Source organism: Aotus nancymaae, unplaced genomic scaffold, assembly GCF_030222135.1.
Source record: "Aotus nancymaae isolate 86718 unplaced genomic scaffold, 86718_ANA_hifiasm-v0.15.2.pri h1tg000036l, whole genome shotgun sequence".
NCBI classification, from domain to species: domain Eukaryota; kingdom Metazoa; phylum Chordata; class Mammalia; order Primates; family Aotidae; genus Aotus; species Aotus nancymaae.
The window spans coordinates 42,288,845-42,306,853 of NW_026988450.1; the positions used below are offsets into that span (position 1 = coordinate 42,288,845).

At 37.8% G+C, this 18,009-nt stretch overlaps 1 protein-coding gene across 3 annotated transcripts in view; it reads left to right on the forward strand.

Moving 5' to 3' along the window:
* TMEM67 (transmembrane protein 67) overlaps positions 1 to 18,009 on the forward strand; it is an 86,809-nt gene that overhangs the window by 49,844 nt on the left and 18,956 nt on the right. For 2 of the 3 annotated variants that reach the window (XM_012438594.3, XM_012438595.3), the window contains exons 23-28: positions 545 to 661; positions 4,667 to 4,783; positions 4,887 to 4,991; positions 5,902 to 6,004; positions 8,019 to 8,161; positions 9,109 to 10,848. In XM_012438594.3, the coding sequence (XP_012294017.2) occupies positions 545 to 661; positions 4,667 to 4,783; positions 4,887 to 4,991; positions 5,902 to 6,004; positions 8,019 to 8,161; positions 9,109 to 9,189 (666 nt within the window). In that variant the 3' untranslated portion in view covers positions 9,190 to 10,848. Of the gene's footprint in view, positions 1 to 544; positions 662 to 4,666; positions 4,784 to 4,886; positions 4,992 to 5,901; positions 6,005 to 8,018; positions 8,162 to 9,108; positions 10,849 to 18,009 lie in introns of those variants that run through there. The other variant, XR_010345579.1, reaches the window with a different exon arrangement.

The window sequence follows — 18,009 nt, forward strand, 5'->3', positions numbered from 1 at the left end:
TGCCAAATAGTTCATTCATCCCAGGACCCCTGAAAATTCTTTATATAGCACGGCTGCTTCCTGCTACTTCTTCTCTTTTCTTTTTTCCCCTCCTCCCCTCCCTTCCTTCCTTCCTTTCTGAAAAGGCCTAGCACTATAATCCAGACTACAGTACAGTGGTGCAATTGTAGTTCACTGCACCCTTGACCTCCTAGGTTCAAGCATTCCTCCCACCTCAGCCTCCCAAGTATCTGGGACCACAGGTGTGCACCATCAACACTCAACTATTTTTTTGGGTGTAGAGACAGAGTTTCCCTATGTTGCCCAGGTTTATTTCTCCTTTTCTTGGAAAATATCTTCAATCTCCTTTTCAAACACTTAAAAAAAAACCTTACTATCCTTGATTACTTTATTATCTTCTTTATATATTTCCCAAGAATAAAATCTTCGTTGTTTTGGGAAAAAGAAAGAAATTTTAAGGAAAACTTAATTTTTTATTGTTTTGTAGATGAGTCCTTTTTATTGTTTTGTAGATAAATTGCTTCTTTTTATTCTCTTTTTATAGATATCAGTGTTTCTGTTATCCCACAAATGTTTTGGATATTACATTCACGGTAGATCAGTACATGGGCATGCAGATACTAATATGGAAGAAATGAATATGAACCTTAAAAGAGAATCGGTATGAAAATGTTTTATATCTTTTTGTTTTTAAGTTGAGAAATGGATTCTTATAAATCTAGGATTTTTTTTTAAATAAAGTCTTTATTGATCGCCTTTTTTTTTTTCTTGATACGGAGTCTCACTCTGTCACCTAGGCTCGAGTGCAGTGGCTCGATCTTGGCTTACTGCAGCCTCTGCCTCCCAGGTTCAAGTGATTCTTCTGTCTCAGCCTCCCTAGTAGCTGGGACTACAGGCATCCACCACATCCGGCTAATTTTTGTATTTTTAGTAGAGACGGGGTTTTACCGCATTGACCAGGCTGGTCTTGAACTCCTAACCTCAGGTGCGGCTTTGGGAGTGATCTCAGCACTCCCAAAGTGCTCGGATTACAGGTGTGAGCCATTGTGCCTGGCCTATTGATCACTTTGAAAGTTGCTAGGGACCAACTCATTACCCCGAACATTCATAAAGGGAAGGAATCTAATTTTATCTTGCAATTCCTATATGAACTATATTTCACAGTAACCAGTTCATGAGGGAAAGTTCCTCCTTATAGAGGAAAGTAGATGGAATTCTAAGTTAGAAAAACTACCATTTTGCAATGACTAATGGATCGATGAATGTAAGCTGCCATCATCAGTGGATGCTAAACAATTAAGTATTTGTTGACAAGGAACTTTATAATGAGGGATTAGGTTGACATAATCTGGACACACTGTAAATAAAAATAAGGAAAACTGACATATACACTTCCTGCCATGATGCAGTAGGAAGTACATAACATCACACATGAAGTATTTTTGGCTAAAAAACTGAACTTGAATATAATCAACTCTCTAGCGCTAACCACCAGTTTACAGGAAATACAAGGGATAAAGGGACAAATTAAATAGCACCATAGGAAGTAATTAGCCAGGTCTGGAGTATAGGCTGCCTCACAGGATAAATGACTTAGTGTCTCCAAACAAATCAGTGGCATGAAAAGAAATGGAAGGGTGATTGTAGCAGTGTATGAACTATTATAAGAAAGATTTGATAAACAAACTAATGAGATACAATGTATGGACTTTATTTGGATCCTGATTCAGACATACCAACTATTTGAAAAATCTGGGAGATTTTTAGTGGACTAAATGTTAAGGAACAATTACTTTTGTTAGGTATGAAAATGGTATGGTAGTTACTTATTTTGAAGTTCGTATTAGACATACATACAAAGCATTTACGGATGAAATGACATGGTCTGGGTTTTCCTTTAAAATACTCTAAGAAAAAAGAAAATTTGGGAGGATAGATTAAACAAAATTCATAAAATACTCATAATTGCTGAAGCTAGGTGATGAGTGGTTTACTATTCTCTCTAGCATGTACATTTGGAAAACTTCATAATAATTTTTTTTAAAGAATAAGATATGCTTAAAAGGAAAAATGAAGAGGATTTAGTGATTAAGGGGCCATAAGTGTGACTTGTAAGAATTTGATACATGATAATGGCATTTCAGAGAAGAATTGATTTAATACGTTGAACTGGATCACTTGATTAAACATTAGAAATTATGTTGTGATTAAAAAGTTAAATGCAAAACATGAAGCCATAAGAACCTAGAAAAGAATATTTCAGACTAGGGGATGATATTCAAAGGATAAAGAATAGAAAGCATCAAAAAGGGAATATTAATTGATGTTACTTTATTAATACAGTACATTTACATATCAAACAATCATAAAAGTGAGTTAGGATAAAATACTTATAACAAATATTACAAAGATATTGATAATAGTGTTGAGTTATACAAATCACTAAGAAAACGCTAAATTAAAATCTCAATGGAAAAATGACCAATATACACTAATAAACCTCTAAATATATATATATATATACATAGTTTTTTTTTTGAGACAGAGTTTCACTCTTGTTACCCAGGCTGGAGTGCAATGGCGCGATCTTGGCTCACTGCAACCTCCGCCGCCTGGGTTCAGGCAATTCTCCTGCCTCAGCCTCCTGAGTAGCTGGGATTACAGGCACGCGCCACCATGCCCAGCTAATTTTTGTATTTTTTTAGTAGAGACGGGGTTTCCCCATGTTGACCAGGATGGTCTCGATCTCTTGACCTCGTGATCCACCCGCCTCGGCCTCTCAGAGTGCTGGGATTACAGGCGTGAGCCACAGCCCCTAGCCTCTAAAAATATTTTAACTCATAATCAAAGAACTGACTATAAAAATAATAGTTTTCCTCTCTTCAAATTAGCAAAATATTTTTTAGAAAAGCTAATACTTGTTGGGCGCGGTGGCTCACGCCTGTAATCCCAGCACTTTGGAAGGCCGAGGTGGGCAGATCATGAGGTCACGAGATCGAGACCATCCTGGCCAACATAGAGAAACCCCGTCTCCACTAAAATACAAAAATTAGCTGGGTGTGGTGGTGTGGGCCTGTATTCCCAGGTACTCGGGAGGCTGAGGCAGGAGAATTGCTTGAACCCGGGAGGTAGAGGTTACAGTGAGCCGAGATCACACCACTGCACTCCAGCCTGGCGCCTGGTGGCAGAATGAGACTCTGTCCAGAAAAAAAAAAAAAAAAAAAAAAGAAAAGCTAATACTTAGCATCAAGGACACAGTGAAATGGGCAACCACAAAGCTACTGGTGGCAGGTTAAATTCATGCAGACCTTCTGGAAAGTGTTTGGGCAATGTATACTAAGAGCTTTTTAAAAGTTCATAATCTTTGATTCACTGATTTTATGAATGTTGTTAGCTCAAGGAAAAAATAACAATATGAATAGCTACTTAAATTCAAGATCTTCATCACAGAGGTTATTTGTAAGGGGAAAAGTATGTAAAATTGGAGAATATTAAATAAATTGGCTTACCTTTGTGGTGAAATCTTAAATAGATGGTAAAATCATATTTTATAGAATATTTAATGACATAGTCAATTGCTCAGGCTATAATATTAAGTGAAAAAGAAATCATTGTGATCCCAATTTTATGTTATCTATATGTATATGCCTTGGGGAAAAGACTGGAAATGAAATTCCTTAAGATAATGTATATCTCTGGGTGTTGAGATTTTAGGTAAATTTTTTTTCTTTTTTGTATTTCTCTTTATTTTGTAAATTTTCTGCAATGGGATGTATGTTTTTAATCAAGAAAAAATTTTTTTAAATAGAGAAGTTCACTACATGTCTTATTCCTTTAAGAGGATAGAAAGCCAAGTGCCATATTATGTTTGCAGGTTAGATTTAGTCAAAGAAGGAAAATGTTAACCACTGCAGTAGGTAGACAGGCTTTATGGAGGCAAGAGAACTTGTGTCGAACCTTGAAGCATCAATCAAATCAAAAATTTTTTTTACATATTTGTGATTGTCAGGATCCAAATCGTGTTAAGGAAACCCAAAATGGATATCTGGTTTATAACATTAACTGTTTGGTCATGTATTACTATGTTTTATTGTAATTAATTAAGGAAGCATCTCAAAAATCTTTAGAAAACAAGAAAAAACCATTTACAATTGTAAATCTGGTTAACTCTAAAGCAAGACCTTTCAGCATAAATTAATAGAGCAATAAGGTTAATTATAAAGAAAGCTAAGAATATCAATAAATAATAAATATATGTGTATGTCTTTATATCATCTCCTGTACTCTGCTCTACTTAAATATATATATATGCTCTACCTAAATATGTATATCTGCTCTACTTAAATATATAAATATATATTATAACATGTGATAAATATATTTATATATTATATATAAGTAAATGAATAAATATATTTAAGTAGAGGAAAGGAAATGATATAAAAACCTGTAAAGGAGTATGAATTAGAATAAAGTAGAAATTGGCAAAATCTGGGAAACTTGGATAATGGTAGACTCTGTTTCTCAAATACAGTTTCAGTAAATTTCACTTAGCATCTGAATCTTGTAATATGTGATAACAGCTGAAAAAAAGTTCTATATTTTATTTTTGAGGCAGAAAATTTTTTATAATATTGATGTTAACTTAAATTTTTTAACTTTTCAGGAAAATTTGTGTAGCCAGAGAGGTTTGGTACCCAACACAGATGGTCAGACTTTTCAGATTGCAATTTCTAACCAGATGAGACAACACTATGACAAAATTCATGAGACTCTAATAAGGGTTTGTATAAAGTACAGTTAAGATATATTTTGTCAATATTTAATGTTTCTGGATACCAAGAACATAAGACTTTGCATTTATTCATTTCTCTTTTTTACATTAGAAAAATGGCCCTGCTAGGCTATTGAGTTCATCAGCAAGTACTTTGGAGCAGAGTATAAACGCGTATCATATGATGAATAAATTTCTTGGCTCCTTCATTGACCATGTATGTATGTCAACATTTATATTTAAGCTAGGATCAAATGCAATTTTTAAAAAGTTAAGTGGGAATGTCAATTATTTCTTCAAGTCAACCAAGTCAGTAAACTTAGAACCATTCCTTAGGACCTTCCCTTTTTTTGTCTGTCACTTTCAATACATAGGAATGATATATTTTAAAAAGGCATTTCTAGCCATTAACTATGACTTAGAGTTAGGTTATACAAAAGTAAAATGAGGTTTTATGTGTCTGTTAACATAATGATGATTCCCTTAAACTGTGTGTGCACTGGAGTTTTGTTAGCCAGTTACCAAAATATCACTCTATTATTCATTATTGAAATCCTTGTGTTATGCTATGATTATATTTCTGAAAAGCTTTGTATAAATTGATTTTCAGTATATCTAGCCCTAAATACTACTAAGGGCATTTAAAATTTAAAACATTTCTAAAGAGAATTTTGTTATAGGTTTCAGTGTAGAAAATTCAGTCTTGGCTGGGCGCAGTGGCTCACACCTGTAGTCCCAGCACTTTGGGAGGCTGCGGCCAGCAGAAGTCAGGAGATCAAGACCATCCTAGCCAACATGGTGAAACCCCGTCTTAACTAAAAATACAAAAACTAGCTGGGCATGGTGGTGCATGCCTGTAGTCCCAGCTACTTGGGAGGCTTAGGTGGGAGGATTTGCTTGAACCCAGGAGGCAGAAGTTGCAGTGAGCTAAGATCGTGCCATTGCACTCCAGCCTGGTGACAGAGGGAGACTCTGTCTCAAAAAAAAAAAAATCGGTCTTTTTGAAGAACAGATTTTCTTTGTTACTATTCATTTTTCATTTTCCCTCCCACTGATTTTACATTAATTGGAAAGCATTATTTCACTGCTGCTGTTCTTGAAGTGATGCTGTCTTTTTTTTTTTTTAGGTTCATAAGGAAATGGATTACTTTATAAAAGATAAGTTGCTTCTTGAAAGAATTCTTGGAATGGAATTCATGGAACCAGTGGAAAAAAGCATCTTTTACAATGGTATCTTTTAAATCCCTTTACAGAACTTGATAACCGTTTTCGAAGTTTGAGAAGAAAAGTACTTATAGATATTTTTCTTTTGATTTAATAATTTTATGGCTTTTAAAAAATCTTTTGATTATCAAATCTTTTGATCTTTTTATTGAACAATTTTATAGCTTGTAAAAAAGCAATTACAGGAGGTGGCTCATGCCTGTAGTCCCAGCACTTTCGGAGGCTGAGGCAGGTGGATCACCTGAGGTCAGGGGTTCCGACCAGACTGGCCAACGTGGTGAAACTTCATCTCTACTAAAAATACAAAACATTAGCTAGACTTGGCAGTGTGCACCTGTAATCCCAACTACTTGTGAGGCTGAGGTAGGGAGAATTACTTGAACCCGAGAGGCAGAGGTTGCAGTGAGCCAAGATTGCGCCACTGCAAAAAAAATAAAAAATAAAAAAACCTTTACTAGTACAAGCCATAAGTGGATATACCCCTGTAACTAGTACCCTTGTCAAGAGAGAACATAACCAGCACTTCAGATGCCCTCTTGTATAAAGCAGATGTTTCTAACTCGGTATCCATGGACTGCTTCAGTGGTTCTCTGGATTTCCCTGAAATTATTTGCAAGATTTGTATATGTATACTTTTTTCCCCCCTGGTGAAATAGTCTATTGTTTTCATCAGAGTTTTTTTGTTGTTGTTGTTTTTAAGAGATAGGTTCTCGCTCCGTTGCCCAGGCTGGAGTGCAGTGGTGTGATCATATTAATAGCTCACTCTAACCTCAAACTCCTGGGTTCATGAAATCCTCCCATCTCAGCCTCCCAAATAGCTAAGACTACAGCTTTTTTTTTTTTTTTTTTTTTTTGGTAGAGATGGAGTCTCGCTATGTTGCCTAGGCTGGTCTTGAACTCCTGGCCTCAAGCAGTCCTCCTGCTTCAGCCTCCCAAAGTGCTGAAATTACAGACATGAACTACTATACCCAGCCTCGTCATAATCTTTTAAAAAGGGTATTCATATCCCAATAAGGATGAAACCCACTGGTGGAGTGAAAAGAGGTCTTAGAACAAAACCTTAGGGGGACTATTTGAGATAAATTCTTGAACTTTTGAACACTATGTACTATTCTGTGCCTTCATGGGTTTTTTCCTCTAATTTACTCTATCTTAGGGAATGTTTATAAGATTAATTTAGCCTTTAGTTATATAAAGAAATAGAGAAAGGTTATTCATTAACTGGTCTTTGAAACTTATACTACTAGCAGTTACCAACCATTGGTCCTAATGTTAAAACTGTTTTTGGCTGGGTGCAGTGGCTTACGCCTGTAATCGCAGCACTTTGGAAGGCTGAGGTGGGTGGATCAGGAGATCAAGAGTTCAAGACCAGCCTGGCCAAGATGGTGAAACTTCCTCTCTACTAAAAATACAAAAATTAGCTGGGCATGGTGGTGAGCACCTGTAATCCCAGCTACTTGGGAGGCTGAGGTAAATAAATAAAAATTAAAAAAAAATAAAACTGCTGCCGGGCGCTGTGGCTCATGCCTGTAATCTCAGCACTTTGGGATGCCAAGGCAGGCTGAGGTCAGGAGTTCAAGACCAGCCTGACCAACATCATGAAACCCTGTCTCTACTAAAAATAAAGAAATAATTTGGGCCTGGTGGCGCATTCCTGTAATCCCAGCTACTGGGGAGGCTGAGGCAGGAGAATCGCTTGAACCTGAGGGGCAGAGGCTGCAGTGACCTAAGATCACACCACTGCACTCTAGCCTGGGCAACAAGAGCAAAACTCCATCTCAAAAAAAAAAAAACCAAAAAAAAAACAACTGCTTTTTATGAGTTTTTATGAGTTTTTTAACCTCTTTTAGAGTAGCAAATCTTAAAATTTTTGTTTATTTTTGTGTAAGCCATGAAGTATTGTATATAGTATGTTTCTAATATGCTGTTTTTAAATATCCAAATTTTATCACCAGAAATTTATCACAGACTTGTTCCTTTTTAAAATTTCTAATTTATATTTTCTAAATTTTTTTAATAGATGAAGGTTATTCTTTCAGCAGTGTCCTGTATTATGGAAATGAAGCTACCCTTCTTATTTTTGATCTGCTGTTCTTCTGTGTGGTGGATTTGGCTTGCCAAAATTTTATTTTAGCAGCCTTCCTTACATATCTACAACAAGAGGTAAATTTAAAAAATTTTTCTACATTGTCTTGAGAGAAATATGTTAGTAGTAGATACATATTTTCATAGCAGAGAGTAACAATGTCTGCTTTCACTACAATTTTGTAAAGGTTTAGAATATGACTAACCCCACCAAAAGAAGGAGTATCATTTCAACCAACTGCACTCTGTCCTTCAGGGTCAATGAAATACTGGGGTTTAGTGGAGGGCATAAGTTGCCTGATTATACTTGGAAGAGGAATCCTATAGGAAGACACTTAACTGCTAGTCTTCTAGATGTTACAAGTGAACAGTAATTAGAGTCCTTTTCACCCTCTCTACCAGATAGATGTTAATGTAACAAAAAAGCAAGCACTGGAGAGCTAGCTCAGGGCTCAGCACCAAAGGGAAGACCCCTTTAGCTTGCAACTTTGACACCTTCCCTACCTGTGTGAATAAAAAGCAACTTCGTGTACGAGTGTGGACTCTGAAATGGAGATACCAAGAAATGGCAAATCTGTTCTTGAAATGGTGTTATTGTCAACTAAATTTTCTCCATATATGTCAAAGAATATATACAAGTAAGATGCAATTTATTAGTCCTTGACAGTGATCTAGAATTGTGAAGAAATTCTGTCCTTAGCGAGTAGATTCTTTTGATGTTTCCATAGCTTTTAGACTTAGAAGAAAGTTGCCTTTCTAAATATTTTAAAGTGTATCCCTGTGAACATGAGAGAATTTGTATTATTAATTCATAAGAATTTATTCTAAATGAGAACATACATTGCTTTGAAACTATGAAAGAAATTACCATCTTGAAATAACTTTGTGTTTCACTCTGGGATTCAGATGCCTGAAACATGAAAATAGTTGAGAGAATTAGCTAATTTAATCTAGATATTTTAATTGATGTGCATATTTCATTTTGTTTATATTTCTTTTCATTCTGAATTGTTTTAATTTTCCAGATTTTTAGATATATCCGTAATACAGTAGGACAAAAGAATTTGGCATCCAGAACATTGGTGGATCAAAGATTTTTGATTTAACTTCCTGAATAAATAACTTAAAGACTCAGTATAATCATGGCCAAAAGAAAATGTCATGATATCAGGTTAGTTTGCCATATATTTTAAGACTTGTAATGTAAACTATTCTGTTTTTGTTTTTTATTTGCAGAAAGATTTATTTTTATAATTTGGGAATATATAATGTGATATAATAGAAAATATTGTTTTCCCATTGTGTGTGGTATTTAATACACTACTAAGTAATTAACACTGACAGTGAGGCAAAAAAAAACCAAATGTTGCTTTCAGCATAGTACTTTTTAATGATAATTAAAACAGTCCCCATCATTTGTCTCTGTAGATTATTTTATAAACTGAGAGCTATCTGTATTTTCTCACATTGACAAAATAATTTGATTCCAAGTTCAAGACTAGTTTTCAGTTTGATATTTTCATGTTTTATGTGCTTATGGTTTAATAAATATTGAAAGGCATTTTCAAGTTTACTTAGAAATTTTAAATTGTGTTATTGCTGATTCAATTTGCCTCATTCCAATTGTTCACCCTATCTGGCAGTCAATTAATTCTCTGTTGGATTAATATGCATCTCATGAAATGATACCTATTCATTCCTTTGTATACCTGTATTAGGTCAGTATACTCTTTCCATGAAATATATTTGCATTTCTAACATAGTTTACATTTATTAAGCTATAATGTGTGACATTTTTCCCAATATTGTTTTTTATACATTTTAATTTCTTAATATTTTAAGAGTTCTCTCTGCAAGTTTTGCTTTTTCAATTATGTTTAAAGACTGTAAATAACAAACTGTAAGGCTGGGTGCTGTGGCTCACACCTGCAATCCAAGTACTTTGGAAGGCCAAGGCAGGTGTATCACTTCAGATCAGGAGTTCGAGGCCAGCCTGGCCAACATGGCAAAACCCTGTCTCTACAAAAAATACAAAAATTAGCGGTGTGTGGTGGCACATGCCTGTAATCCCAGTTACTTGGGTGAGGCACGAGAATTGCTTGAACCCAGGAGGTGGAGGTTGTGGTGAGCCATATAGCACCACTGCACTCCAGCCTGGATGACAGAGTAAGACCTGTCTTAGGAAAAAAAAAAAAAAAAACAAAAAACTGTAAATGTATCATGTTTGTCACTGCTTCCTGTGTTAATGCTATGTAAATACTTAAAATGCAATACTGTACAAATATTGTTTATATTTTCTCAGTTGAAAATATATACTAAAAGATTTGGTGTTTCTCTTTTCTGTTTGATTAATGTATATCTCATGCATTTAGGAATATAGCATTATTGGGGCAGAGGTCCCAGCCATTGCCAAAGTTGAATCTTTCACATTTCCCTGAATCTTGAGGATGACTGAAAAGAAAGTCTTTGAAACTACCTTGTTTGAAGGATCACAGTACAGGAATACCTTTATAAAAGCTGCAGAGATAGATACATGTACTGGCATGGATTTTTAAAACCACTCACTCAGAAGCATATGTAAGAAATTCAACCATCATTCAACACAGAAGTTAATTTTAGTGTAAATATTTTTAAGTATTAAATTTCACAGTAAAGGATTAATTGGCTTTCTTGCTGATAAAACACAGAAAACATTTAAAATCATTCTAAATTTTGTATGATATTTTTATTTTGGTTAGATGCCTAAAAATGAGTTCGGATTTTCATACACTGTTGACTCCTTTGTTCACATTGTCACAATTTACATTTCATGATCATGTGCATAATTCTTCACTAGATTCATTACCCTTTGTCTATTTCTGTAGTACGCAATCACTGTACTTTGAATCTTATATCCCTGATTTTACTGATTTTTTAGAAACATTTGATGTCTCTTTATCATTTCATAAGAAACAAAACCTAGAGAGGTTGTTTAGAAGCTGTTGTGCACTTCGTATGCTCCTTAGAAACATACAGGCCCTTAAAATACGTCTGTATACCAGGGCCTCGGTTATGAGAGATTTGTAAATGCTTGCTTCTGTGGCGCTGCTCTCTTAACTAACTGCCTTTTGAGAGGGCTTTGCTGGTTACCTACATTGAGGAACATCCAAAATGATCATTAACTCAGCTCTTACAAGTATGAAGCATGTATCCTTTTTGTAAATGTTGACAAATATAAGCTGAGGGGAAATAAATGTAAGTCAAGGAGCAGTGAGCAGTGTGGCTTAATGGAAAATGCTCCAAATTTAGTCCTGGATTCAAATTAGAAGCCCTGGATTCAAATTAGAATTTTGCCCCTGTTACTTACAAGCTTTGGTATCTTGAACAAAGTCATTTGGCATCTCTGAGCTTCATTCTACATCTCTACAATGATAATAATACCTTTTGCTTACTACTTGTTGGAAGGATGTGTGTGTGTGTGTGTGTGTGTGTGTGTGTGTGTGTGTGTGTGTCTGTAAAATGGGGTCTTACTCTTCTCACCCAAGTTAGAATGCAGTGGCATGATCTTGGCTTACTGCAACTTCTGCCTCCTAAGCTCAAGCAGTCCTCCCACCTCAGCCTCCCAAGTAGCTGGGACAAGAGGTGTATGCCACCACGCCCAGCTAATTTTTTGTACTTTTTTGTAGAGACAAGCATTCACCATGTTGCCCAGGCTGGTCTTGAACTCCTGAGCTTAAGAGATTCACCCACCTCGGCCTCCCAAAGTGCTGGGATTACAGGTGTGAGCCACTACACCTGGCCAGGATTAGGTTCTTAAAATGTACTTTTAACATTGGGTAAACTATGAATGCTAGAATTTTTATTTTTAGTTTAAAATATCTGATCCAATATATATTTTTATCTTGCCAATAAATTAATAATATGATATTAAAACTCAGATTATTGATCTCAGTAACTGACTAATGAAAACTCTGAGCCTGCCTTCTTCCTCAGCCACCTCCAGCTCCACCAGTAAGAGGCCTAGATAGGGGTCACTGATACATGTAAAACATAAAAGAAGACAACACCCCTGTGGGAGACACAGTTCATGATAAAGAGTGGAGAAGACAGGAAGAGTGGAGTATTGTCTCTGGAAGGGAGGGTTTCTTTCATTTGCTCACTCATTCATTCATTCATTCCAGCAACGTTTCTACCTCTTTCCACTCCTCAGCCCCTGCGAAGGGTCTTATAATTAGTAGAAGAAACAGGTAAATTAACCAATAATTGCAGCATTATGAAAAGTGCTGTACTCCCTGGGGTGTGATATAAAGAAAACTCTTAACTGTACTTCTGGGTCATCAGGGCTTCAGTGCTTTGATCTCAGAGAAGTGGATTTAAGACTTTTTTTGTTGAGATGGAGACTCACTCTGTCACCCAGGCTGGAGTGCAGTGGCATAATCTCGGCTCACTACAACCTCCGCCTCCGGGTTCAAGCAGTTCTCCTGCCTCAGCCTTCTGAGTAGCTAGGATTATAGGTGCAAGCCATCACTCCCAACTAATTTTTTTGTATTTTTAGTAGAGGGGGTTTCACCATGTTGGCCAGGCTGGTCTCGAGAACGTCTGACCTTGTGATCCGCCCACCTAGGCCTCCCGAAGTGCAGGGATTACAGGTGTGAGCCACCGCACCTGGCCTGATCTAAGATTTTAAGACAAAAAACAAAAAAACAAAAAAAACAGGTGCAACCAAAGCAAGGAACAGTACGTACTTGGAGACAAAGACGCACATGGCAGTTTGGAGCACTATGGGCCATTTGAACACAGAGTACATGTACTGTTTATATTTTTAAAGTTTTCTGTATAAGATTAAGAAACTTTCCCTTCTGGGGAGTGATTGTCCCTCCTGGGACTCCCCAGTTCTTCTAGACAGCAAAGAACTCAGGTGGGAGCATACCTTAGATATACAAACTAGCCCTGAGCCACACCTCCCCTGTCTGGCCCTGAAACCCCTGGAGGCAATGTTCCTCGTCCTTAAATCATCCCAGGACCAGGTAACAGGCAACTAGGGACAACCTCTGTAGTTTAGAGCACACTGAAATTATTCCAACAAGCCTATTCCAAACTTTTCATCCTGCTCTACCTTGCCATCTCCTCGGAAACTCCAGTAAGCACCCAGGCTCTCCCCCGGCTCCTGCTGCTCCTGCCTCCCGACAGGTGCTTTCCCCGCCGTGGCTGTGCTTGGTGTGCTGTGCCTTCTGTTTCTAGGACCTGTGAGTGTAAGAAACTTTTTCCTGTGTCTCCTCTTGTCATTTCTCACTGATCACTACATAAAAGAACACAGAACAGTACATTTGGGGGTTTTGGGGGGTGACGAGGTTGGAAAGGAAAAAACAGGAGTCACATCATTAAAGGTTTTTACGTTCGGCCACATCTCCATCACGTGCATGGAGTGTATAACCCAGTTGGAGACTAGTGCTCCTGCTCTGTTGCCTGGCTGCATGTTGTGGTTTGCAAGAAAATGCATTGCCCATAAGATAGGCACCAAAGGTAGTAGTTGAGAGCACAGACCCTGGAGCCAGACTGGCCTGTGTTCAAGTCCTGGTCGCACCACTTACTGGCTGGGCAATTTGACCAAGTCGTGATTAAATGTTCTCATCTGTAAAAGAGATAAATAGTACCTACCTCAAAGACTTAATCAGGAAGATTAAATGAATTACTGTGTGTACAGTGCTTAGAAAAGTGCCTGGCACATAGTAAATGGTATGTGAGTATGAGCTGTGTAGTAGTAATAGTAGTAGTAGTTCCCGTTAATATTTAGTGCAGAAAGAGAGACCCAGATTAACCACTGGAGACTACAGTAAGGCACTATCCACCGGGCACAGTGGCTCACACCTGTAATCCCAGCACTTGGGGAAGCCAAGGGGGACAAATCACCAGGTTGGGAGTTTGAGACCATTCTGGCCAACAGGGTGAAACCCCATCTCTACTAAAAATACAAAAATTAGCTGAGCGTTGTGGCGTGTGCCTGTAATTCCAACTACTCCGGAGGCTGAAGCAGGAGAATCGCTTGAACCAGGGAGTCGGAGGTAGCAGTGAGCTGAGATCGCGCCACTGCACTCCAACCTGGTGACGGCAAGACTGTCTCAAAAAAAAAAAAAAAGACATTGTCTCATTGCTGGGTGTGCTAGAAGTAGCGGTGGACAAACTGCCTGCCACACAGTAGTCTGTGGGCTTTAAAAAATAACTGCTTCTGTTATTTTTATGATAATTATTGCTTCTGTTGTAATTATTATTGTTCCAAGGAATACATGGCTGTGGCCCAAGGATAAATAAATGATCACAGATGATCAGTAGAATGAAGTCCAGGGCATGTCCACAGGTGTGTGAATATGTATATACACACACATGGCAAGGGCATGTATATACACACACAGCAAGGATATGTATATACACACACGTGGCAAGGGCAGCATGCAGTGCAGTAAGGGAAAAGTGTTTTTTAGATGTTCCATTGAATATCTCAGTGGAAAAAATTCATACCCCTATGTCACACTTACACAAAAATCAATTTCAGGTAGATGCTAGATCTAAATGTGAAAGGGTAAATGGTAAAGTTTCTAGAAGATAAAAGGGGAATATAGTCATGACTTTCATGTGGTCTTAGTTTTCTGTTTTGCTTTCAGACAAGGTTACTCTCTGTTGCCCAGGTTTGAGTGCAGTGGTGCGATCATGGCTCACTGTAGTCTTGACCTCCCAGGGTCAAATGATCCTCCCACCTTAGCCTCCAGAGTAGTTGAGATTACGGGCACATGCCTCCATGCTTGGATAATTTTAAATTTTTTTGTAGAGACAGAGTCTTACTATGTTGCCCAGACTGGACTCAAATTCCTGGCCTCAAGCGATTCTCTGGCCTCAGTCTCCCAAATCACTAGGATTACACACCTGTGTGTGAGCCACTGCACCCAGCCTGCCAAGATTTCTTAAACAAGACCTCAAAAAGGCTGGGCATGGTGGCCCACGCCTGTAATTCCAGCACCTTGCAAGGCCGAGGCAGGTGGATCACTTGAGCTCAGGAGTTCAAGACCAGCCTAGGCAACATGGTGACATCCCATCTGTAGCAAAAATACAAAAAAATTAGCCAGGTGTGGTGGCATGTGCCTGTAGTCCCAGCTACTCAGGAGGGAGGATTGCTTGAGCCCACAGAGGTTGTAGTGAACCAAGATTGCACCACTGAACTCCAGCCTGGGTGACAGAGCGAGACCCTGTCTGTCTCAAAATAAAACAAGACCCAAAAAAGATGAACCATAAAAGAAAAGATTGATAAATTGGACTTTACAATTTGTGTTAAATTTACATTTATGTAAATCTATATGTATAAATTTGGAATTTGCGTTAAAATCAGGAACACTGAACATCAGAAGACTCCATTATAAGAATGAAAAGGCAAACCTCAATATAAGAAAAAAAAATTACAGATTAGACAAAGCACTCCTGTCCTGAATAAAGAAGTCATCAAATCAATAGGGAAGACAGGCAACCCAAAAGAAAAATGGGCAAGACTTAAGTAGCCATCCCTCAAAAGAAGGTTTCCAAACAACTAATAAACACCTTTGAAAAGTGCTCAACCTTGTTAGTCATAAGAATGCAAAATAAAACCATGAGATACCACTACAAACCCAACAAAATGGCTAAGTTAAAAACTTAAAAATACCATGTGTGGCCAAGAATGTGTGGAGCAAAAGAACTTTCATACTGTTTGCTATGTAAAGTGAGGGAATTCACATTCGTCTATAACTTTTGGACTATCCTGAATCTTTAAGACAGGAAGACCTGAAGCCTTGGCAGTTTGTATTTGACCAAACCCATGGCTGACAGCAGGTGGCAGTGGAGTGCACAGTAAGCTTTTCAGGACCGGGCTGGGGCTCTTCTGACTGTAGCTCAAAGGTAAGTGCGCTCACAGGACCGTGGAGGCAAGAGAAACGCCATTCTCTCCATCCTCCTTCACTTATTGTCCCTCTCCTAACTTCTGTCATCTCGCCCTTTACCGCACCAGAGTGCTAGGCAGCTCAGATGACTACGGTGCATTCTAAATGTAGTGCTGAGTTTTTTACACTCAAGTTAGGGAATCGAATGCTAAAATTAGTGATGATATGCTTTCATCCATGTCCTAGGGACTAGGGTCACAAAACAGATCATGCTTCAGAAAAAAATTTAAGAACGAATTATCTAATGATTCTGGAATCTCCTTCCCTTCATTTTAATGAAATACGTATTTACATTAAAATCTCTTTAAAAATCAAACTCTCACCTAAAGTATATAATGCACTTTTTCTATATACAGTCTCCCCAAAGGGAACACTAGGTGCTAAGGATAAGAAGGTAGATGAGACATTGCCTCTGCTTTTATAGAGCTTATAGTTAAACAGAAAAGACAAAACAACAAATCAATAAAAGCATAATAAGTCCTGTGTTCTTATCCTATTGCTTCTGTAACAAATTGCCACAACTGAGTGGCTTAAAGGAACATAAAAGTATCATCTTACAATTCAGGGCAGCAGAAATCTGAAATGGGTTTCACTGCACTAAAATCTACTTGTCAGTCTGGCTAGGCTTCTTCTGGAGGCTCTAAGGAAAACCCCCTCTCTTGACTTTTTCAAGGACTTCTGTGATTACATCGGGCCCACTGGATAATTCAGGATAATTTTCCCATCTCAAAATCCTTAGCTTACTGACATTGGCAAAGTCCCCTTTGCTGTGTAAGGTAACATATTCATAGGCTCTGGGGATTAGGACCTGGGTTTTGTGTGTGGGGAGCGGGGGTGGGGGGGGGTGGGGCGTGGGGGGGCATTATTTTTGCCTATTATAGAGCACAATCTATCTGTAGGGTACAAGAACATAAAAACTATCATACTTATGATCATTTGGGTAGTCTGGAAAGACCTGTGAAAGAGATACTTTAGCTGAGACATAAAGTAAGAGCGGTAGCTAGCCAGGACTACAGGATGGGCATGAGGCTGAAATGTTCCAGATAGAAGGAACAGCATGTGCAAAGGCCCTGATGTGGGGGCATCCTTGTCTAGATTGGCCATTTGACAGAATTGACTGGATTCAAAAAGGGATTTACTTAGAGTCAAGAATAGAGTTTCAAAGTAAGAAAACACTAAATGCCTTATCCCATTTAATTCAGGTTTCAGTCTTCCCCACTGCAGCAAACAGACAAAGATTTTGTCTTCTTTTTTTTTTAGCTAGCTGAATGTGGTTCCATCCACTGAACAGTTCTCATTTTTTAGAGCCTCTCTCAAAGCCATCATTATACACAATTTCAGAGGATTGTTACCTAGAAGGGTGACAGACCAAGCTCAGAACACAAAGCCGAAGTCAATGATCTGATCCTGTTTGGGAAAGGTCTGCTCCTTGCTGGGGTCAGCTACTATTCTGATCATGTTTTCATGTTGGCAGTTATCTTTTGCAGCTGCTCTCATTGTATGGAGTTAAGGGACAGCTGGTAGCAGACCAGGGCTTTAAAAAAAAGGTTTTAAAATGAATCATAGAGCTCTTTTTCCTTTTATGTCACTTACTGAGCTTTGAAACTCAAGCCAGCTGATTGGAGATAATCGCGGCCAGTGTTTGCATTGCGCTTTGATTTTTGATATTTTAATAAGAATTTAGATGCTTTCCATGTATTGTTTTTAGCTACTTTGTATTATACGAGCACAACAATGCCAGCTGCCAAGGACACTCATTAAATTGCCATTTTAAATATTTCTGTAAATTACTAGAACACTTAGCTTTAACTCCCCGAGGGTAAAAGGCTATAAGATTTTATGCACAAGAGTATCTGTCCTATACTCTAACCAAAATAGAACTCCAAATCCATTCCTCTTATTCTGTCTGCCCTCCTTGGCTATAAAGCTGCAGGAAGAGTCATCATTTAATCACTTTTTTTTTTCTATATGCTTAGGATAAAGAGG